The following is a 24,602-nucleotide window of genomic DNA, read 5'->3' on the forward strand; positions in this document are numbered from 1 at the left end:
AATTTGAGTCACAGGATTTTGAGTAAAAGATAATGAACTCATATGAGAAATATGAGCAATTGTTTTGTGTGTGTGTGTGTGTGTGTTTAAATTTTTGGCCACACGGAGTGACATACAGGTTTTTAGTTCCCTGACCAGGAATCGAAACTGTGCCCCCTGCAGTAGAAGTGAGGAGTCTTAATCACTGGACTTCTGAAGAAGTCCCTGAACAATTGTTTTAGATTTGTCTTATATGTTGTTACAGGGCTTCCCAGGTGGCTCAGTGGTAAAAAAAAATCTGCCTGCCAAGGCAGGAAACATGGTCCCTGGATTGGGAAGATCTCCCCGAGAAGGAAATGTCAACCCACTCCAGTATTCTTGCCTGGGAAATCCCCCAGACAGAAGAGCCTGGCAGGCTACAGTCCATGGGGTCGCAAAAGAGTCTGACACAACTGAGCAACTAAACAACAACATATACCATTGCAGATCCTCTGGGACTTGCTTGTCTCATTTCAGCTCTGTGCAAACCCTCATGCAGGTACAATCTCACAGCTTCATCTCTCGTCCTTCTGCAAGCCCTCTGCTACCTGCCCCAAGGCTTCCCTGTGGCCACTGCTATGAGGTCTCCTCAAGGTCCAGACCCACACTTGTGCAACCCAGAAGAACAGAGCAGTTAAACTCAAGGGTAGGGGATTTAATGCCCTTTGGGGAAAGCCTTTGATCAAGAAAAGATGAGAGCCATAGGTAAATTCTTCCTCTTCCTTTTCCACCCTCCCACCCCCAAGCCCTAGGGGTGATCCTGAAATGCACTTTATATGGCTTCTAAGAGGCTCAGTCTGATAGATTTAACAGGTGGCCAGCTTGGTGAGGCATTGTCACATTGGCTGTCATTCTTTGCTTTATTTCCCTATTCCCTCACTCCTGCTCACTGTGATTGGATTTCTTATTAAAACGATTTGCATGAGCTTTTTGCTTCAGACCATGCTTTTGGTGGGGGCAAAAACACAGGCTACATGGACAGCAGCCAAAAGAATAGTGCCTGTAATTGACTGAAGCATATTGAATATATGAAAATTTGTGAACCTAATAGCCATAGTCAAAAGAAGAGAAGGAGTTCCCCTACCAAAAAAACCCAGTCTCTCATTTGCAACCATTGAAAGTGAATATTAGGAGCCTCCTTCTCTCAAAATTGATGATCAGGACTTTCCTGGTGGTCCAGTATTTAAGACTCCATGCTTCCACTCCAGGGTGTGATCCATGGTCAAGGAACTAGGATCCCACATGCCACACAGCATAGCCAAAAAAAAGATAGTTTGCTCTATAATTATACGTGTGTAATAATGAAAAAATGTTTTTTGTAACCTTTAGCTTTTAAAATTCTCACTGAAGGGGTGTTACATATCCTGACCGATAGTGCTTGTTTGTGATGAAGTGGGGAGGGATGGGGAGCATTTGGTTTGCACATTAACGGTATAAACCATTTTGTGTTTGGTGTTGTTTCTCTATGTTCTATGTAATTTCCTTTGTATAACTAATATTGATGCTAAATTTCAAAATATGCCATATTTAAAAAAAATTTTTCACAAAATTACATTGAAATTATGAATACTCATTCTAACACCTCCCTTGCTTTTTAAAGAATCTTCTGAACTATAGTTAGATGCAGTATTCATTGCATCACTGACCCCCTATCTCCCTTGCTTTTTAAATCTCAAGATTAAATTGCTAATATTGGTGTATTTACTTCCTACACTTTCTTATTATGACTGAAAATAGCATCTGCCCAGAGGAACTAGCATATTGGCAGATAAATCTGTTATTACTATCAACATGCCTTTGTTATTTACATTTTGAAACAAGATGGTCAGGGCAATTTAATCTGTTGACAAAACCCCATGCAAGTATAGGACTCAGAGGGGAAAAAATGCGATGAGAAAAAAATTTTGTTTATCCCTAGACTTTTTTTTTTTTTCTTGGCCAAGAATTAAATTTGCCTGAACTTAATTGCTTTACGCACATTCTTGTGACATTGCATGATTGGGAGGGAGGGAGAAAAAGATGGAGCTGTGACTGTGTGGTATGTGTCTAAAAGCGTGCATTAGAGGAGAGGAGAAAGCACAAGCAAGCTGGTTTGACCAGAAACAGAACTGCCTGTGACAGATTAAGAGACAAGCAAGGCTGGGAATCTGAGAGCAAGTAAAGAGAGTGGAAATTTACAGCTGCCCGGTGTGAGTGTTCAGTGAGCATTTTCTGCTAACGTTTTCCGGTGGTAACTGTTACTCTTCAAAGAGAGAGACAGAAAGTCAAGACAGATCGTGGAAAGTCTTTTCTCTGCCATGCTTTGGTAATAGGAGGCACCCTCTGTTAAATGGAAGATAAAGGCTGCTTCATCTAAAGTGCTTTGAGCCCCAGAGAGAGCTGTCTTCAGCACCTCACCATGGGTCTACTTTTCGCTGCTTAGACAAGCCTGGACTTTTCTATAACATTGGGTGAGTTATCAACCAGGTTGCTTATCCTGGTTCACAGAAATGGAATTAATATGATAAACTTTCGTTTAGTTGAGGTTTTACAGTTACTGCTTATAAATTTGTTTTATAAACCAAGCTGTTACCTCGTTTCTTTGTGCATGATGAACTGCTGTTACTAGGAGAGGTTTAAAAAAACAACAACAACTACAAAACAATACTTCTCTGTTGCCTAAGGCACTTGAATCATTACCAACTATTCTGTGTCCATGGAATATCTTATTTTGGAAATGGGTTTTTATTTACAGAGTGTTTCCAAAAATAAAACAGTGGCAGGATACCATTTTTCATGTTTCTCTTTCAACTGAATGAAAATTCCAAAGTTACCTCTATCTGTTTATTGTCAGTAAATTTAATATGATCATTGTGATGTTTGATAGTGTCAATTATTATAAATTGCAGCATTCCCTCATAATTCAATTAGGAATGTTAATGATGCCATTAATTAAAGGGATATGAAATTTGAATGTTGAATGCTTCAGTTAGACTCAAAGTTCTATAGTGAAAACAAAAATTAGATAATTTACATCTCACACTTACCATTTGATACAAAATGAATGCACCTTTCAAATTAAGGAATAAGGAATAAGAACAGTTATTTTGTTCTCATAGATGGTACCAAACTCTCATAAAATATTGTTGTTCTGGTAAAGAACTGTTTTAATCAGTTGCATTTATGTATGTAAGCAGTAGAGCAGAGAAAAAAAGAGGAAACTCTTGAAATATGTATTCACATTCCAATAAACTTCATTTTACAATCTTAACAGAGGAGATTGTATACTAATTTTACACGTCTTTTTAAAGGCATCCATGGAAGGCATGTAATCGTTCTTCTGTGGGAAGAAGGAAGTATATATTGTTAGCTGCTAAAGTGAGTCATCGATTAAAGATGCATCTTTCTAAGCAAAGTTTCTAATCTACTCTGCCAGCCTCGAAAAAGATGTCCTTAGTTACTGATTCAAGTGAGTCCTTTAAGGCAGAACAACTTAGCAGAAGTGAAAACTTAAGCAGAATGTCAGTGAACAATTAAAAGGGTTTGTACTCGAGGTATAATGTAAACTGGCTGTACTTTCTCTAATAGTTCCTGTATGTGTTCAGAAGCCTGTAGAACAGGTTTTGTTTCATGGGTTTGTGTGTGTGTGTGTGTGTTTAAACCTGTTGACCTGTGTGTAAGAAAAAACTTAGCTGGTCTGTGGAAACCTTTTCCGAACTAGTATCTTGTTCTTGAAGTCAAAAGTAAATCCAAAGCAATTATATTTATATCACAAACCAAGTTTTACTTCTTTACAGAATTCCCCACACTCAGTGCTTAGACTGATAGAATTGCACATAGCTTCACAATCTTCAGAATAAGCTTTTATTTTAAACTGGTATTTCATTGATATTATCTTAGTAGTGGCACCATTTCTTAAGCCTATAGGATTGTAAATATATAGAAATAGAGAATAAGTCATCCTCAGATTCCAAGTGTTTTGTACCTTTGAAATTTATTTGTGAGTGGGTTGTTGGGAATTTAGGAACCATCTTCCCTGGGAAATGATTTAACAAATGATTGCTTGATTTTATTATAGTCTAAGATTATATTTTATTCACACTATAGAAAAACCATTGCCACCCTGAAAAATATTAGAAAATCAGTTATTGCAAATATTTGGACATGACTTAGCAACTGAACAAAAACAGCAAAAAATGATGAAACTAAATCTAAAAACAATTCAGGGTTGAATAAGACATTTTTGTTTTTCCTAAATATTAATACTTGAAGAAAAGCAATATGTTTATAAATAGCATTTCTGTGTACTTTTAAGAGCTTCTATTAACTGCACTGTTTATGAGACCTAATCTTTCATTAAAATCCGTGATTTTTCTTTTCCTTGTTACAGAAATATTTCTAGTCATTGCTTTTATACTTACCAGCCATTTCTAAGATCTAGCCCAGTATCTGGCACATAAGTAGGTAGCTAATAAATATTTACCACATGGGGACTGAACTCTTTCTTTGGTTCACAAAAATGGAACTGAGCAGTTTTTCCAGCGTACCCCAAAAAGGAAAGGGGTTTAGGGGCACAGAGTTTTCATTGTGAGAAAGAGATGGCCCGTCAAGAATTGAATTTTAAGAAGCAGACAAAGCAATAGTAGTACAGAATAGGCCTAACTGTTAAAAGAGGAAGAAAAGACCATGGTGTCACTTAGTGACAACCCTGAATAAGTAAGGATGGTGATGAGGGGGGTAATTTACAAGCTTGGTGTCTTGAATACATAGGACATTCTGAAGTAAGGTGTCAACTTCAGACATATTACTTATTACATAAGTATTATATATCACTCTTACTTCAGCTCAGCAGATAATGGCATAATAACAATAATGGTATGCTTTGTAATTTATTATATCTGGGAAGGCAATTCCAAGTTATGATTTTGCAGTAGGGAGAGGCCTATTTGGGGTATAACAAATACAGTAGAACTTTTGTGTGAACTTTTTTAGTTTAAAATTTATATTTATTCAAATGTACCCATTTTAAGAGTGTTTCACTGAATGTTGAGAAATATATATACTCCTGTAATCTCCATCCCACTGATTTTTTAAAAAAATATTTATTTATTTATTTTTGGCTACATCCGGGTCTTACTTGCTATGCGTGGGATCTTCTCTGTGGCAAGCGAGATCTTTCAATTTGGTCAGGTTTAGTTGCCCCAAGACATGTGACATCTTAGTTTCCTGACCAAGGACCAAACCCATGTCCCCTGCCTTTGAAGGCATATTCTAAACCACTAGACTGCCAGGAAAGTACCCATCCCATTGATTTTTAAAAATGAAACTTATTGGCCCAATTATTTTCCCCCATAGATGTACTTTTTCATTGCATTATTTCTGTCTGTGAGTTGTATATGGAATAAAAGATAAAAGAATGGGAATTTCTGAACTTTCCTGAAATTTTCTTTAATGTGGTTAATTTTTTTTTTAGTTGAGAGAAGGTAACTGTGACTTAAGTTTAAATTAGCAAGCTCTATGGAAGACTTTTGGAAATGTTCCCCTTTTAACTTATCGCTGAAACCTATATGAAAGAAAAAAAGGCTCATTTTTTTTTTTTTATTACTTTTAACTGGAGGATAATTGCTTTACAGTGCTATGTTGGGTTCTGCTGTACAACAAATTGAATCAGCTATATACTTTTATATATCTATCTATCCCCTCCCTCTTGCGCGTCCCTCCCACACAGCCCCACCCCACCCCTGCATGTCGTCACGGAGTGCCAGGCTGAACCCCTGTGCTGTGCAGCAGCCTCCCACTAGCTGTCTAGTTTACACATGGTGGTGTCTGTCTATACGTCAGTGCTACTCTCTCACTTCACCCCACCCTCTCCTTCCCCTGCCGTGTCCACAAGTCCACTCTCTACATCTGTGTCTCTATTCCTGCCCTGCAAATAGGTTCATCAGTACCGTTTTTCTTGATTCCATATATATGCATTGATATGTGATCTTCATTTTTATGACTTATTTCACCCTGTATGACAGACTCTGTGTTCATCCACCTTACTACAACTGAATCAGTTTCATTCCTTTTTACATCTGAGTAGTATTCCACTGTATATAGGTACCACAACTTCATTTTTCATTCATCAGTTGATGGACAAAAGATATAGTTTTACCCATGGAAATCCTGAGACTTTTCTTTAGAGATAAATTTCCCACTCCCTTAAGATTTTGTGGAAAACCTTTGAAGTTAGAACTGTTATTGAACAGTACAGTTGGAGATTAGACATAAAGGCCTAGAAATTCTCATTAGCTATTTCAGTTCAGTTCAGTCGTGTCCGACTCTTTGCGACCCCATGGACTGTAGCACGTCAGGCTTCCCTGTCCATCACCAACTCCCGAAGCTTGCTGAAACTCATGTCCATTGAGTCTGTGATGCCATCCAACTATCTCATCCTCTGCCAGCCTCTTCTCTTCCCACCTTCAGTCTTACCTGGTGTCAGGGTCTTTTCCAATAAGTCAGTTCCTCACATCAGGTGGCCAAAGTATTGGAGCTTCAGTTTCATCATCAGTCCTTTCAATGAACACCCAGGACTGATCTCCTTTAGGATTCACTGGTTTGATCTCCTTGCAGTCCAAGGGACTCTCAAGAGTCTTCTCCAATACCACAGTTCAAAAGCATTAATTCTTCAGCGCTCAACTTTCTTTAATGGTCCAACTCTCACAACCATACATGAGTACTGGAAAAACTATAGCTTTGACTAGACAGGCATTAGCCATTTATTCCCCTTTAAAATACTTTAAAGGATACCATGAGGGCATTTAAGGCCCCAAATGACCTTTCTCCTAGCTTCTCCTTCCCCCCTTAAATGCAGTCCTCCCCACTTATATCATAAACATGTTTAGATGAGTCATTGGAGTGACTGACATTGGGTCATCTGTAGAGGTGCACACACGTAAGTTAGGAATATGAAATATTTCACTGTGTCTTAGGCAAAGGAATGCTGCCAAAATCTACTAAAAGTCTACAGGGCCTGAGTTGCCTGGGAGCAGAGCTGAATAATTTTTTTGGCTTTCTCCCCAGGATCTAAGCCAAGTACAACTCTTTAATGAAATTTCATAGCCAGAGTAACAGAAATCATTTGTTTGACTAATGCTTTGAAAAGACATGATGATCAAATATTCCACAGTTTGAACTTTAAAAAATGGTTATTTAGTCATTAAAATTTTCATTTATGAGAAGGTGTTTCCATTGTAAATGCATTTGCATGATCTATTAAACAAAGTTTGAAGAAAAAAAGAGAGAATTTTAAGGAAGAAGAAAATTAAATATTCATAATCCAGCTACCCAGAGGCAGTCACTGTTAACTTTTTAAAATTATTTCTTTCTGCATAAGTGTTGTGTATTTGTGATTTTGCTTGCTTTTATGTAGTTGTCATTATACTCTGTATTATGGGATGGTGCTTTTAGCAGCCTGTACATTTTATTTCACATTCTTTGTAAACATTTTCATAGCCATATACTGTATTCCATCAAATCTAAGAAGTCATTGGTTGTAAGGCATACACTTTATGTACCACTAAGAAAGAAAACAAACAAATGAACAAAAATACCCTGCTAGTTAGTATAAGGTTCCATCAATTATTAAGAGACATGCACATTTTAGAGATGTTGAAATGTGAAAAAAAAAAAAAGAGTTGTAAAGATAACCATTATTAGTTTATTTTCTTAAGACAAACTGATAGAAACAGAATTACTGAGTCAGAGGTTATGATATTTAAAGGCTCTAGATCCATGTTGCCAAATCCCACCAATAAGAAAAGAGAGCCTGTTGCATCTCACCATCAATAGATAGAATATTCTCAAACCAACAAAGACACTATGTTGCATCATGAGCAAAATAGTCCTTCATTTTTAACTTTGTGTGTTCCCATTATAGAAAATAAACATTTACTATGTGTTTAACTATATTTCCTCCTTTGTGGTTTTCTAATATGTATACATTATTTCTTCATGATTTTCTTATTTGTTTTAGATCTCCTTTTATAATGATTTTAGCCCTCTGTCTTTCATAGTCATGTCACAGAATTCTCTTATTTGTTGTTTGCCTGTAATGTTATTATTATTATATTCATAAAAATTCAAAAAGTTTTAATTAAATTTGTAGCATATTCATATTAACTGATTTGTCAGTCTTTTTTTTTTTTTTTTTGAGATTTACTTCATCACTTGTAAAATTAGAGAAATTATTTTATATCCAGAAGTTTGAAAGTCACTTACAGTCACTTCTGTATCTGGCCTGTTTTGTTCCATTGGTCTGTTTTTCTTGTCTTACTGTTTTACTTATAGCACTTTATAACACTTTTAATTTCATTCCCCCGTAAGAAATCTTCCATTGTAAAATTTGTTATCCTTGTTCTTTTATATTCTTTTTTTTTTTTCTTTTATATTCTTGACTGAATTTATTTACTAAAAACTGTCTTGGATTTGTGACTGGAGTTGTATCAAATTATGGACTTTAGGAGTAATTGACATTTTAATGATATTTAAATATTTAATATTTGATTTTTCTGTTCAAAAACAAAATGAGTTTTTCTATTCAGTTCCTTGCTTAGTTAGATGGATTTTTTCCCTCAAAAATCTGTTTATTGTTTCAGAAAAGAAGAAATATGCTCATTATAGGTAATACAGAAAAACATCAAGATGACAAATCTCATTTGGATAATATGAATTAACGTTAATTGAGCCACATTCCGGAAATGATTCTGTGGTTGTATACAGTTAAAAAGGTGGCTTGCTGAAGGATTGACTAGATAAATAGACATACCTTGTACATCTTTAAGTATATCTTTCATTTGTTAGTTTTCTGCCTCAGGAACAGTAACTATCCTTATGTTGGATTATTGCTGTCAATTTTCCATAGTGATAGATTCTTTACTTTTTATTTTGAGATAACTGTAGATAAGAAACGATACCAAGACACCCTGTGTACCTTTCATCTAGTTTCATCCATAGTGACATCTTGCATGCTAATTAGCAGTTAGTGAAAGTGAAGTAAAAGTCGCTCAGTCATGTCCGACTCTGCCACTGCATGGACTGGAGTCCGTCAGGCTCCTCTCTTCATGGAATTCTCCAGGCCAGAATACTGGAGTAGGTTGCTGTTCCCTTCTCCAGGGGATCTTCCCAACCCAGGGATCGAACCCAGGTCTCCCACATTGCAGGCAGATTCTTTACCATCTGAGTCACCAGGGAAGCCCAACTAGCAGGTAGTGAATTAATTTAATGGATAATGATCAGGACTCTTTTTTTTTTTTTTAATGATGTAGGATAGAACAGATAGAATGGAACCTATCCAGAGTTCAGGTATTGTTTCATGAGACAATTATACAACCATTTATATACTCCTTTGCTCTGAGTCACAATATAAAGTGCATTTTTTACTATATGTCACTATTTTAAAAGGTGAGGGAGTTTCCTGGTGATCCAGTGGCCAAAATTCCTTGCTCCCAAGACAGGGGCCCGGGTTCAATCCCTGGTTGGTAAACTAGATCCCACATGCCGCAGCTAAACATCCCCCAGGCCTCATCTAAGACCTGGAGCAGCCAAGTAAATAGATAAAAATTTAAAAAAAAAAACAATTGAAAAAAAAATAAACAATTGAAAACAATTAGAACTCAGAGAGTGAGTGAAATTCGCTCAGTTGTGTGTGACTCTTTGCGACCCCATAGTCCAGGGAATTCTCTAGGCCAGAATACTGGAGTGGGTAGCTGTTCCCTTCTCTGGGGGATCTTCCCAACCAAGGGATGGAACCCAGATCTCCCACATTGCAGACAGATTCTTTACCAACTGAGCCACCAGGGAAACCCAAATTGTGATATAGTCATAAGTGCATACTAAGTCACTTCAGTTGTGTCCAGCTCTTTGTGACCCTATGAACTGCCAGGCTCCTCTGTCCATGGGATTCTCCAGGCAAGAATAATAGAGTGGGTTGCCATGCCCTTCTCAAGGGGATCTTACTGACCCAGGGATCAAACCTGCATCTCTTGCATCTCCTACACTGGGAGACAGGTTTTTGTTTTTTTTTTTTTTTTTACCACTAGCGCCACCTGGGAAGCCAATGGGATGCTCTGTAGCATGTAAGATAAATGTGAGATTTGTATCAATACACAAATCTCATAAACATAATGTTGGTGGGGGAAAGAAACTGACTTGTAGTACCATTTCTATAATGCTTCAAAGCACACGCAACAATATCACATATTATCTGTAATATTAGTAAAAGTGTGAAAGTATGCATAGCTAGGGTACATGATAAATAGATACAGTATGAGCCAGAGGTGAATGGGATCGGAGAACTGAAGCTACCAAGGTGGTAGCTTGGGTTGTTTTAATTTTTGAGCTGGGTGGTAAATACACAGGAACTTGTTACATTGTTCTCTATTTCTTCTTCTAGATGCCCCAAATATTTTATTTAAACTAAATTAAAACACCGAGGGGGAAAAGCCGAGTTGAAGCATATTTTGATTAGCTTGGTGGTGTCTCAATCCGTTTGTGAGCCAACTGCTAGAGCCAGGGCAGTGGAAGAGATACTCGGCCCTGCCTGGGTCATGTTCTCACCCTCTTGCTAGAGTAGGTGGGGTGGTGTGTGTGAGGTGGGGTGGGAAGGAGAGCGGAAAGGTCTATTACCAGAAAAAAACAGGTACCCAAAGTACCAGAGATTTTCTTTTCCTTTTCTGATTCAGTTATTTCTAATTTCATTGTTATTTCCATTCTTCTTTTTCTTTGAGATTTTTGAGGCAATTTCCTTTTTGACTTATTTCTTTTTATTCCCACATGAATGAATTGTAGATTCTCACCCTCCCACACCAAGGCTCCCTTTCAAGAACTATTTCTGGTTTTGTTGAGCTTTTGTGGGTTTGACTCCCTCTCAACTTTTGGTAAAAATTTTACAAAGTGTACACAGCCTATTTGCACATAAATATGTTGGCCAGAGATTTAATTATGTGGTTATAGACTTTCCTTTCAGGACTCTAGATTCTCTCCGTGGCTTCATGACATGTAATTTTATGAAAGTCCAAAGACAATTTAATTTTGATCCTTTTTGTTGTTAGTCATTTTGTAGGAATGAGCTTTAAGAGAAAAGTGTTGGTTTCTTCTGAAAGCCACACTGAGTTTTGTTGATGTTGTTCAGTCACTCAGTCATGTCCGACTCTTTGCAACCCCATGGTCGGCAGCGCGCTGCAGCACAGTGAGTTTGGGGTCTCATTATTAGTCTCAGCTAGAAAAATCCTTTCAGTGATCACATTTAGATCTCTTTTCTACTTAAGCTGTTCTATCTTTGTTGCTTCTACTCCATGTTTCAGTTCCTTTTGCACTTGTTGGCTTCCTCTGCCTCTTTTCATTGTCATAATACGTGTTTTTATGGGATATAACACTGTATCTTCTCCATATTTCTATAATACTGGGTTGGCCAAAATGTTCATTCAGGTTTTTCCAATGCAGGATACACTACACACACACACACACACACACACACACACACACACACACGAATACCTTATCTCCATCATTTTAGTTTGAGCTTTTCTGGTGTTCTGGCCAAACCCTCTGTGTGGCTGTCTCCCACTACATCGAGAACACTCTGAGGCTTACTAACTCTTGCATTTAGTAGTGCAAGGCCTCGAACCTTACAGGAACTCAGTAAATATCTTTTGACTAAATAAATATGGACTAATTGTGTACCTTTCAGTTGTCCTCAGTCGATGTTCTGTGGGGTCACTCCTGCCCTGCGCAGATCTGGATTGCCATGCTACGTCTGGGGGTGTCTCTACACGTGTGTGTGTGTGTATTATGTGTTGCTCTTTTATCTTGACCAGTTCTCCTCTCTTTCTGTCTAGGTCCTTTCCTTTCTTACCTCCCCACCCCCAGTTATCTCTGTTCTGTCTCCTACAGAGAATGAATTCTGGAAGTAACCTTTCCAGTTGGAGTCCACAGGACACTTATCCCCTTTTCTTGTACTGCTTTAAAAAAAAAAAAAATAGAACCTGTGTTATTTGTTGTTTATTCTGTTTACTTACTTTGTAAATGGGAAAAGTACAGCAGGGCCTGTGTCGGTCATCTGGCATTTGTGTTGCTGCGTGGCTCAGTGTCACCACTAACCTGGAGGGCAAGTTGATTTTCAGTGCCCCAGATGGGGGCATTCGTCTGGGCAGTGTCGGTCTGTTGGACCTAACATGGCATCTTCTCTTGCTCCTGCTTGTTGTGTTGCTGAAATATAATGCATGTTCTAGAAACTCTGAGGTAGAATTTATGGAAAAATTACTAGTACCACGTTATCCCAGGGAGGCACCATTTTCAGAACTCCCCCTTACACCCTTTATCTTTGGCCTTGATAGATACTAAGAATTAGACTCAGAATGGGTGTGGGCCAGTGATGATTAAGCAAGAGCTCACTGTATTTGGCCTATCTAATTTGAAAATATGATGCTCTATCTTTCTTTATGAATCAACCTTACAATATAAAGGTTCCTCAAAAAATTAAAAATCGACTGACCATATGGTATAGCAATTCAACTTCTGGGTACTTATCTGAAGAAAATGGAAACACCAATTCATAAAGAACTGTGCATCTTTATTGCAACATTATTTACAATAGCCAAGATAATGGAGACAACCTCAGTGCCCATCTATGGATGAATGGATAAAGACATGCTCTGTGTGTGTGAGGTGTGTGTGTGTATAGAACAGTATTATTCAGCCATAAAAGAATGAAATCTTGCCATTTGTGACAACAAGGATGGAACTTTGAGGGTATTATGCTAAGTGAAGTAAATCAGAAAAAGACAAATACCGTATGATCTCACTTATATGTGGAATCTAAAAAACTAAGAAACAGAAGCCAAGCTTATAGATACACAGAATGGATTGGTGGTTGCCAGAGGCAGAGGGTGGGGTGTGGATGAAATGGTGGAAGGGGGTCAAAAGGTACCAACTTTCAGTCATAAACTAAGGAAGTCATGCTGCTGCTGCTAAGTCGCTTCAGTCGTGTCCGACTCTGTGCGACCCCACAGACGGCAGCCCACCAGGCTCCCCCGTCCCTGGGATTCTCCAGGCAAAAACACTGGAGTGGGTTGCCATTTCCTTCTCCAGTGCATGAAAGTGAAAAGTGAAAGTGAAGTCGCTCAGTTGTGTCCGACTCTTAGTGACCCCATGGACTGCAGCCCACCAGGCTCCTCCGTCCATGGGATTTTTCAGGCAAGAGTATTGGAGTGGGGTGCCATTGCCTTCTCTGAAGTAAGTCATGGGGATGTATTAAAAAGTAAAATAAGGTAACTTACTTGGTACTAACAATATGTATGTGGGCTTTCTCAGAGCCTTTGGCAACATTTGTCCTGATATCTTTGTGAATGAGATAGAAAAAATATGAGTTAAATGTTATGACAAGGTGAATTCACAGTTAGTTTAAAAAAACACTTATTAAAAACTTAAATGACATGTAAACAAGCATGATAACTTCTGAATCATAGTGGATCAGTTACCAAGTCAGAACTAGATTAGGATTTAAATACTTCATGTTTGTTTAGCAGATACGTTGAATGCCAGCGTTATAATTCTTGATCACAAACAACAAATACTGAAGAAAATTTTTGGAAGGATTCAGGTAACTCAGAGATTTGACAGAAATCCTAGGGAAGCAGATTTGGGAAGTAGGAATCTAGGGGGTGTAGTGTTTAGAACCGTAACCAAGGTTATGCTGGATCCATAACTAGTTAGAGTATTGCCATCAGTTGCTGTTATATATTTGTGTGTAATATTCTTCATTGATTAATTGCATTATTGTTAATAAGAAAAATATGAGGAAAAATGGAGTTAACCCAGAAGTCTTTCTATAGAGGTATTGGTAAAATAAAATTTAATAAGAAATTACCAAATACTCCTAGTAATTGTATGTCTGTATAATGGATGTTGTTGTTGTTGTTCAGTCACTCAGTTGTGTCGGACTCTTTGTGACCCATGGACTGCAGCACGCCAGGCTTTCCTGTCCTTCACTATCTCCTGAGTTTGCTCAAATTCATGTCCCCTGAGTTGGTGATGCCATCCAACCATCTCATCCTCTGTTGTCCCCTTCTCCTCCTTCCCTCAATCTTGCCCAGCATCAGGGTCTTTTCCAGTGAGTTGGCTCTTCGCATCAGGTGGCCAAAGTATTGGAGCTTCAGTTTCAGCATCTGTCTTTCCAGATTGACTGGTTTGATTTCCTTGCAGTCCAAGGGACTCTCAAGAGTTTTCTCCAACACTAGAGTTCAAAAACATCATTCTTTGGTGCTCAGCCTTCTTTATGGTCCAGCTGTCACATCCATACATGACTACTGGAAAACCATAGCTTTGACTAGACAGACCTTTGTCAGCAACGTGGTAACTCTGCTTTTTAATATACTGTCTAGATTTGTCATAGCTTTTCTTCCAAGGAGCAAGCATCTTTTAATTTCATGGCTGCAGTCACCGTCTGCAGTGGTTTTGGAGCCCAGGAAAATAATGTCTGTCACTGTTTCCATTGCTTCCCCATCTATTTGCCATGAGGTGATGGGCCCAGATGCCGTGATCTTAGTTTTTTGAATGTTGAGTTTTAAGCCAACATTTTCACTCTCCTCTTTCACCAAGAGGTTCTTTAGTTTCTCTTTGCTTTCTTCCATTAGGGAAAGCCTAAAAAAATACTATAGCCCGAAAAATACTGTTTTTAGTACTCTTATATTTTGGTTTTAAAAATATATTTTTAGATATAGAGAGAAAAGTTAAGGAGGAGTATGTATAAAAGCTGATAACAGTTGTTACCTCTGGATCACTGGTTAATGGCAGCTTTTGATTAATTACATCATATTTCTGTAATGTTTGACATATTTTTGTTAATTCATGTAGAGCAAATGAATATGTTTCTCTTAACTGGAGCCTTTAATTTAGATCTTTTTCCCTAGCACATTTTTAGTATAAACAGGGTGATAATAGCTATATTTGGCTTTTTCTGCTCTATGCAAATAAATGTTCTCAAAAAGAAGAACTGATTTTTCTTTTCCCCTCCTCCTCACCTCCCCACTCCCAGCCATCATGGTAATCCTCATTTCATCAGTGAGTATGGCCAGCTGAATATTTGAAGAGTAAAAAAAATAAAAATAAACGGATTCTAAATAATTTTACATTGTAATTTTGTTATTGCTATGGAGTGGAATGTTTTAAAATATTGCTTTACCAGAGCTTGTTTATCTTAGTCTGACTTTTGTTTTACATGTTCTATTTTATCATCATTAATATCACCATATTCCTCACTCTCTTTAGTCAAAATATCTAGTTTTAAGTATCAGCTTATTCTCTAAGAATACTCCTTTTCCTATTCTTGCATAAATCTTTAATTTCTCTTATAAGAAAAATATTAAACTCTGAGTAAAAACTTTTAGGTAAACCTTTAAAAATATCTTTCTTGAAATATTTTACACTAACTTAAATTTGGCATGAAACTTAAAAATTGTTTTAGTTTGATCGATTTTAATGTTCCATATTACTGAATTTGTTGTTGGAAATATGACATTTTGGTATAACAATTTAATCATGTTAAGAATTAAAATCATAATTTTTGTTTGTTTACTTGTTTTTAGTGTTCTATATTGCATGAAGAGATTTCTATAGATGAAAAAATGCCTCTGTTTAGTAAATCACACAAAAATCCAGCAGAAATCGTGAAAATTCTGAGAGACAACTTGGCCATTTTGGAAAAGCAAGACAAAAAGACAGATAAGGTATGAGCTAAAACAATAATGTTATTATTAAAATACATGAATAGACTACAAGCCAATGTAAAAGCTTAATGAAGAATCCTAAACATGGTCTGCGATGCACTCTCAGGGTCTTTGTGAATACATTTAAATTGGTTTCAGGTCTTATGCCATTGATAATTATTGAATATGTTGTCTTGAACTCTTCATTCATTTTCTAGAGCCTCAGACCAACCTTGGATCCTCTAGAGTTAAGGAGTAACAGAATATTACTCAGTCATAAAAAGGAAAGGACATCTTGCCATTTGCAACAACTTGGATAGACCTAGAGGTTCACTATGCTAAGTGAAATAAGTCAGAGAAAGACAAACACTGTGCAATTTCACTTATATGTGGAATCTAAAAAACAAAACAATATTAAGGAGAAACAGTTATTGTCAGAGGGGAGGTGGGGTTGGGGTTGGGGGAAGGAATTGGTGAGGGAGATTAAGAGGTACAGACGTCCAGTTGCGTGGGTAGGAGAGTGTCAAGAATATAGTCAATAACCAAGTAGTGTCTTTGTATGGCCACAGATCATAACTAGATTTACATATTTTAGAAATGTATAGAAATGTAGAATCACTATGTTGTGTAACAGAAACTGACATAGTGTTACAGGTCAATTATACTTCAAAAATATATGAACAAACAAACTCAGAAAAAGAGATCAGATTTGTGGTTACCAGAGGCAGGGGTGTTGGGCAGAAGGAATTAGATGTAGTCAATCTTCCGGTTGAAAGGTAAGAAAGTACTAGAAATATAAGGTGCAGCATGATAAATGTGATTAACACTGCTGTATGTTATATATGGAAGTTGTTAAGAGAATCCTGAGTTCTCATCACAAGGAAAAACATTTTTTTCTCCTATGTTTCTTTAATTTTGTATCTGTATGCAGTGATGGAAAAACTTATTATGATAAACATTTCATGATATATGTAAGTCAAATCATTATGCTGTACACCTGAAACTTACAGGACTTTATGTCAATTATATTTCAATAAAACTAGAAGGAAAAAATTCAGAATGAAAAAAAAAAAAAACATCTAAAGGGTTTTACAGTTAAACATCTAACGGGTTATACTGTTAATACTTACACTGTGTATAATGTTATACATGAAGAGTAAAAAGTTTGTGTTTAAAGATCATCTGACAGTTTCTACTACGATGCTGCCTTTTTTCTCTTTTCGGCCACACCACAGCGTCATGTGGAATCTTAGTTCCCCAACCAGGGATTGAACCTTGCACTGGAAGCATGGAGTGATAACCACTGGACTGCCAGGAATACCCAGTGCAGCCTCCTTTTAATATTGTTTTAAAGTCCTACTGAGCAGCACTTCCTCATAGGAAGGTCTTTTTAGTATCTTAGATATTCCCTCAAAGGGACATTGAGTCCAACATATTCAGTTTGTCTCTAAAGTGACTGGGGCTTCCCTGGGGTCTCATCGGTAAAGAATCCACCCGAAATGCAAGAGACGCAGGAGATGCAGTTTGACCTCTGGGTGGGGAAGATCCTCTGGAGGAGGAAATGGCAACCGACTCCAGCATTCTTGCCTGGAAGATCCCCATGGACAGAGGAGCCTGGCGGGCTGCAGTCTATGGGGTCACAAAGAGTCAGACACGATTGATCACACCTGCACCCCCGCACCGACTGCATGCATGCTCTAAGATCCTTTGGTTCCCTCCTAGTGTAAACTCTAGAGATGTTCTTGCACATGTGCACCAGGATGCGTTGTCAAGATTGTTCCTGGCATTGTTGTTCATAGTAACCCATCAGTGGAAACACCTCGATGTCCATCAACAGTGAAACTGAGAAGTTGCAGTCCAGCTATCAATAGAATACTATACAACAGTGAATTTAAAGAAGTGCTGCGACATAGAGCAGGAAGAACGAGCCTTACAAATACAGTGCTGAGTGAAAGAAACAAATCATAAGAGGGTACAGGTGCCATTCCAAGTCAGCAGAACTCAGCTATGTTGTTTTGGGAAACAAACATAGATTTTAAAATAACCTGTAAAGAAAGGTAAATAAGTGATTGTCATCAAAGACATAGAAGGATTTACTTCTAGACTGAAAAGAGGGCATTCAAGGTGGCTTCTGGGATGCTAAAAATGTTCTCTTTTTTGACCTCTGTTTTGGCCACACAAGTGTTTGCTTTATAATTATTCTAAACTCTATATATGTTTAAAGTAATCTTCTATAGGTATATATCACAATTTAAGAAAACTTCTTACCTTTAATAAATTAAGGATTTCTTCAGTCATATCATGAAATGTATCTGGAAATTAATTTTTTAATTAACAACTACTATGAGGTAGTTTTTTTTTATTATTTTTGCCTTATTCTATTTTCTTCTTTAATTATAATGATTAGAGTACAATACTTGAAAGTACTAAAACTATACCTACTTTAAAATATTCAGTAAAGTGTTAACTAATTTGCCTGTTTGTTTTGCTTACCTGTTTTTTAAATTTTTTTTGCTATAATTTCTTAGTATAATTAAGATACTACACAATCTACCATTTTAAAGTGTGCAATTCAGTGGTTATTAGTTTATTCAGAAGGTTGTGTACCCATCACCACCATCTAATTTCAGAATATTTTCAGCACCTCATTCTCCCCTCCCCAGGCCCTACTCACTGATATACTTTCTTCCTCTGTAGGTTCTCCTATTCTTCTTCTAATTAATTAGTTTGGCTGCACTGAATCTTAGTTGCAGCACATGGAGTTTTTAGTTGTGGCAAGTGAACTCAGTTTCAGCATGTGGGAGGGCCCCCTGCATTGGAGGGTGGAGTACTAGCCGCTGGACCACCAGGGAAGTCCCTCTCGTATTTTTCTTTGTAATGTAGTGAGATTTTTTGCTTTTTTTTTTAAGTTTCATAGATAACAAAGTGATAATGGTTATGTGTGAGGGATCAGTGGATTGACAAAGGTTATGGGTTTTGACAATATATGATTTTGTACCTATTCCATTTAAAAAATAAGAATCATAGGGATTTGTTGAAAATCATTAACAAAAGCTTTAAATAAGACTACTTGCTACTGCTAAGTCTTCAACATGGATTGAATTTAATTTTCAAGAGTTAAATTTATAATTTATTGCTAGCAGAGTTCACTATGAATATGATTTAAAGAAAGATCATTTCAATTATATTAACCAAGTAGAAATACTAAAGATCTCTCTTTTATAAATTAATTTCAGTAATATTTAAAAAAAAAACAAAAACAGTGCCTACTACATGGCTTTTGTTTGTTTGTAACTGTATTGAGTTCTTTAATCACAAATAAGCAGAAAATAGGTAACCAGTGGGAAGCTGCTGTATCCCACAGGGGGCTCAGCTGAGTGCTCTGTGATGCCCTGGAGGGCGGTGAGGGAATGGGGTTGGTGGGGTGTTGGCGGGTAGAAGGGAGGTTCAGGAGGGAGGGGATATATAGCTGATTCATGGTGTTGTACAGAAGCAGCTCACGCAACACTGTAAAACAGTTATCATTCAGTCAATAAAAAATAATAATTATACAGAATTTTAAAAGTAAATAAGCAGGGCTCAAGAAGTGGTTTTTGTTTATTTGTAGCCTGAAATTTTTTTTTTTCACTCTTAACTATTAGCGTATATTTTGGTCCCTAGGCTTCAGAAGAAGTGTCAAAATCACTGCAAGCAATGAAAGAAATTCTGTGTGGGACGAGTGACAAGGAGCCCCCAGTGGAAGCTGTGGCCCAGCTCTCACAGGAGCTCTACAACACCGGGCTGCTGGTGACACTCATAGCCGACCTACAGCTGATAGACTTTGAGGTACACCATCTGCCAAAGGATGACAGTTGTGCTTTTCAATTTTTATACACATGACTACCAATATTTGACTGTCATTTTTTGTTACTGTTGTTGTTGTTCAGTTGCTAAGTTGTGTCCGACTCTTTATGACCCCATGGACTACAGCATCCCAGGCCTCCCTGTCCCTCACTATCTGCTGAAGTTTGCCCAAGTTCACATCCACGGACTTGGCGATGCCATTCAACCATCCCATCCTGCTGCCCTCTTTTCCTTTTGCCTTCAGTCTTTCAGGGTCTTTTCCAATGAGTTGGCTGTTTGCATCACATGGCCAAATTATTACTATTTATATATTATTTAAAATCCCATTTTCTCCACTAAAACTTCTAAAATCACCTTAATCTTTTTTTTAAAAAAAAGCAAAAGGTATACCATAGTTAAGTTTTATGCAGCTAAGTAGTGAAGTTAATGGTCAATAATAATAAAAGATAACTTGAGTGCTTACTGAATGTTGTACAGTTTTTAAGCTCTCTTCTAGCTTAATTCTTTTCTTTTTAAGTTTTAAAAAATATTTATTTATTTGGCTTGCCAGGTTTAATTAGGGCATGTGGGATCTAGTTCCCTGACCAGGGATCAAACCCTGACCAGGTATTGAACCCAGACCCCCTGCATTGGGAACATGGAGTCTTAGCCACTGACCACGAGGGAAGTCTCTCATTTTATTCTTAAAGCAACCTGTATATGATCAGTACTATATTATTAGCCTTGATTTATAGATGAAGACTCTAAAGTTTAAAGATATTAATTTCCCCAAAGTCACTCGGTCACTAAGCGCCTAAGCTGAGATTCAAATGTAGTATCTCCCAGGCCTGTTTCTTTAATTAAAACATTTATACCAACGATTTAAGAATTTTTTTAAATGCTACTAATATAGGATATTTCTCTCATTTTTTGAAAGCAGTTATACCTAATTACTGAAATAATATGTAAAACAATAATCTAGAAACATAAGGGGTAAATGTGTGTAAGCATTTTATTATCTATGGTATGTCTAACTTAGAACAGTGGTTTCTCAATGAAATGTGTGGTTGTAAGACACATTTCATGATGAAAATCTTGGTTTTGATTTGATTGTTGTTTTGCTACTACTATCAGGCTTTAGATACTGTCAGGTAAGCGCTTGGATCTCCATTAATTCTCAGAGATAGAAGAGAATGGAGATTTCTGAAGTAAATTGCTTTAGTTTTGTCACCGAGGAAGTAAAAGGAGACTCATTACAGTGATGGACCAAGATAAGGTCGGGGATCTGGGGATGTGTGGAAATACTAGCTCACGGTTCTCTGGATGGCTTAGATGGAAGACAATTTTGGCCAACTAGAGCTGAGGAGCGGAGAAGGCAATGGCACCCCACTCCAGTACTCTTGCCTGGAAAATCCCATGGATGGAGCAGCCTGGTAGACTGCAGTCCATGGGGTCGCTAAGAGTCGGACACGACTGAGCGACTTCACTTTGACTTTTCACTTTCATGCATTGGAGAAATGGCAACCCACTCCAGTGTTCTTGCCTGGAGAATCCCAGGGACGTGGGAGCCGCCGTCTATGGGGTCGCACAGAGTCGGACACAACTGAAGCGACTTAGCAGCAGCAGCAGCAGAGCTGAGGAGGAGGAATGCAGGGCAAGACTGCTCTGTGTGTTTGACTAGAAACAAGACTGTCTGAGGGCCCCCCAGGGCCCAGATTTCAATTCAGCCTCCCTTTTAGAAACCTCTGTCTTGTCTATGGCCATACCACTCTGAATGTGCCCAATCTTGTCTGATCTCCAAAGCTAAGCAGGGTTGGGCCTGGTTAATACTTGGATGGGAGAAACATGTGTCTTTTTCTTCCTTCCCTCCCTTATCTGTTTCTCTAACTTTGACATTTTCTGCTCAATTATCTCCTTTCTTAGTTTTCCCTCTAGCTTGTCTTGTCTTTCTTCCTCCCCATCTTACTCCCTATTTCCCTTTTTAAAAATATTTTGTTTGGTTATTTATTTTGGCTGCACTGGGTCTTAGTTGCAGCATGTGGGATCTAGTTCCCTGACCAGGGATCAAACAAGGGCCCTGTGCATTGGGAGTGTGGAGTTTTAGCCACTAGACCGCCTAGGAAGCCCCTCCTCATTTCCTTTTTTAAACCAGACTTAATGGAATTAAAGTGTAGTTTTATCTTTGTGTTTATATACTTTCATGTTTCCTTAATTTAGTTTAAAATGAGGTATTATGGACATTTGTAGGAGCTGTGCATAGTGGGAAAACCCTTGACTTAGATTTAGAATTGTTTATGTATGGAGTCCCTGCTCTGCCATTTGGTAGTTAGCAACATAACCTCTTTGAGACTAAACTTTACCGTCTATAAAATAGGAATAATATCAACTTACAGCATTGTTTTTGAATATTAAACTAAGTAAAATATATATACATATATGTGTTACGGAAGAACACTTAAATATTTATGCAAATATATAGATGCCAAATAGTATATTCTCATCTTCTCTCCTTCTCAAACTTAAGTTAAATATAATCTGGTTTATTTTTGTTATAACCCTTGATGTCTGTTTCTTTGTTTATTATTTTAGTTTTAAACTTGGTTGGTGAGTGACCGTAAATGGGAAACTCCCCTGCTCTTGGAAGATGGTGTTAGATTTCTGTAAATCTATTGTTTTGTGTGTTTCCCTGAAAGCAGCAGTGTATTAAGCTATTATCATCATTAATTTAGCTTGAGTTAGTGTATGAGATTAACCTAATCTGCAGTGGGATGCTGGAAGGACTATGACCAAGGTTGGTTATGTTTCGAAGACTGAGTTAAGGGTGAAATATTGTCGGGTCCGGTGACCTTGTGAAGCCTTGAGCAACCACAGAATAGATAGGCTCAAAGCGCTGGCCAAGAACTGAGGAGGTGGGAGTAGACCAAAGAAAAACTTGGTATGTTTCACATCTTTGTGTTGCATTGACTTAGGTAACAAAAGAGGAACAGTAAGAAAGTTTACTTCAAAATTATTTGGGAATTAAGTCATTAAGTTGCCTAAAAATGGACTTCTACATTATCAAGTAGAGTAAAATTTTACTCTCCAAAATCCTTGGGGAAAAGTATTTATCTTTCTGAATATTTGAATTTTCCATGTAGCTGAAGATTAAGTTAACTCTTCAAATGGAGAGAGATAAGTAGATAAGTAGTGTTTTTGTGGCTTACTTTACATTTTCTTTATAAAATGCATTGTAGACGTGCCTGTCCTCCAAAATGATGTACTAGATGTAATAATTTTCCCTGGTGACTCAATACTATCATTACAAAGGCTTGCTGTAGTGATAATTGCAGGCAGTTTTTTTTTTTCCCAGCGTTATTGAGGTGTAGTTAACCAGACAGCTCTTGACTTTGTTCATTCAGTTGTCACCTAGAACATAGTTATAAATGAATGTGATATTCAGTAGGTGAAGCCGTCCTCCTCAATCAAGCCCACAGAAGATAAATACTTATAAATGCTTCTTGGTTGAATGAATGAATGAAAAGCAGTTAAAGTTGAAAACAGTTTAGTTTTAAGCATTCCACCGATTACATACAGTATTTTCAGAAAGAATGCACCATTACGAGCATTATTAGACTACTTGCAGAAATGTACTGTCCATTTCTGTGGACTAGAAGTGTTAAAGATCAGCCTGCAGGCAGCAACTTTTCTTCTCATGCTTAAAGTATCCACATTAAAAAGTGCGTTTTGCATGTTAAGTCACTTCAATCATGTCTTACTCTGTGCGACCCCATGGACTGTAGCCTCCTCTGTCCATGGGATTCTCCAGGCAAGAATACTGGGGTGGGTCGCCATGCCCTTCTCCAGGGAATCTTCCCACCCAGGGATCGAACCTGCATCTCTTCGACTGTAAAATCTTTGGTGTATTTTTATAACAGGAAAGGAAAATTATTTCTTTAGGGATGGGCTGCAGCTTTTGCCAGATAGCCTAAAAAGATGGAGCATTGCTTACAGAGAAAAACAGACCTTTTGTTTAGAAGACACCTCCATGGGCTTTTTTATTCACTGTGAAAAGTGAGGTCTCCAGGCAGTGTTTGAAAGGAAAAGACTGAAAGAAAAGAGCTTAGATTCCTTTTGCAGAGTAAAATAACAGAAATTTGAGAAATGTCCTCTCATTGGCTAACTTTGATAGTAGAAGGAAATAGGAGATAGGAAAAGGGTATAGAGTAAGGGCAATTGAAGGCTCCAGAACCATGACAGAGGAAGGGGCTTAAGGAAAAAGATAATCAGAAATGCTGAGGAATCTTTAATAATAGTGATATGTGGGGTTCAATTGGAAGTTGTTTCTGCAGTGCACTGTAATTACCCTTAAACCCTTGATAAAGGAAGTATGTACTAATAATATGTTGAATGAAGGAGAAGAGGCGGTTTTCTACACTTGGGATAAACCATATATAAAACAGCTAGTTGAGGAAATAACTGGTTGTAGAAGGCAAGACAATGGACAAGGGTTGAGAGGAGCTAGGAGCAGGGGTTTGAAATCCAGAGCTGACCACAGTGCTGGTGGCCCGAGGCGTTGGTTTAGATTGAGCTGCTGCTGCTGCTAAGTCGTTTCGGTTGTGTCCAACTCTGTGCGACCCCATGGACTGCAGCCCACCAGGCTCTTCTGTCCATGGGGTTTTCCAGGCAAGAGTACTGGAGTGGGGTGCCATAGCAGAGACTAACTCAGCAATCTGTGTGACAAACCCACTTCTTTCTTCAGAAACCAGGAGGAAAGTAGTGCAATGGGCTGAGCAAAGTACTGGAAGACCCTGCTGTGATGTGAATAAGGGCTCATTAGAAGACAGACCTTTGGGTTACAGTTGTTTAAAAAGAAAACTCATTACTTTATAACCAAAAATTTTTGTCTAATCCTTTAAGCCTTAAAGATGCTGACAGAAAAAAAAAAATTACTTCAGCATATTCTTATGAGTTCCAAAAAAAAAAAAAAGAGTTATGGCTGAGATTGCAAGCTTTCTGCTTTATGGGCTCAGGATCAAACTCAGAGCTATGGTTTTTGAG

At 37.7% G+C, this 24,602-nt stretch overlaps 1 protein-coding gene across 6 annotated transcripts in view; it reads left to right on the forward strand.

Annotated features, from left to right (window-relative positions):
• The window catches only part of CAB39L (calcium binding protein 39-like), a 115,461-nt gene that overhangs the window by 27,255 nt on the left and 63,604 nt on the right, over positions 1-24,602 (forward strand). For 3 of the 6 annotated variants that reach the window (XM_010835694.1, XM_010835695.1, XM_010835697.1), the window contains 3 exons: positions 2,331-2,468; positions 15,624-15,764; positions 19,404-19,568. In XM_010835694.1, coding sequence (XP_010833996.1) covers positions 15,663-15,764; positions 19,404-19,568 — 267 coding nt within the window. In that variant the 5' untranslated portion in view covers positions 2,331-2,468; positions 15,624-15,662. Of the gene's footprint in view, positions 1-2,330; positions 2,469-14,774; positions 15,100-15,623; positions 15,765-19,403; positions 19,569-24,602 lie in introns of those variants that run through there. The other 3 variants (XR_824910.1, XM_010835693.1, XM_010835696.1) reach the window with 2 other exon arrangements.

This window comes from Bison bison, unplaced genomic scaffold (genome assembly GCF_000754665.1).
Source record: "Bison bison bison isolate TAMUID 2011002044 unplaced genomic scaffold, Bison_UMD1.0 scf7180017864048, whole genome shotgun sequence".
Taxonomy (NCBI): domain Eukaryota; kingdom Metazoa; phylum Chordata; class Mammalia; order Artiodactyla; family Bovidae; genus Bison; species Bison bison.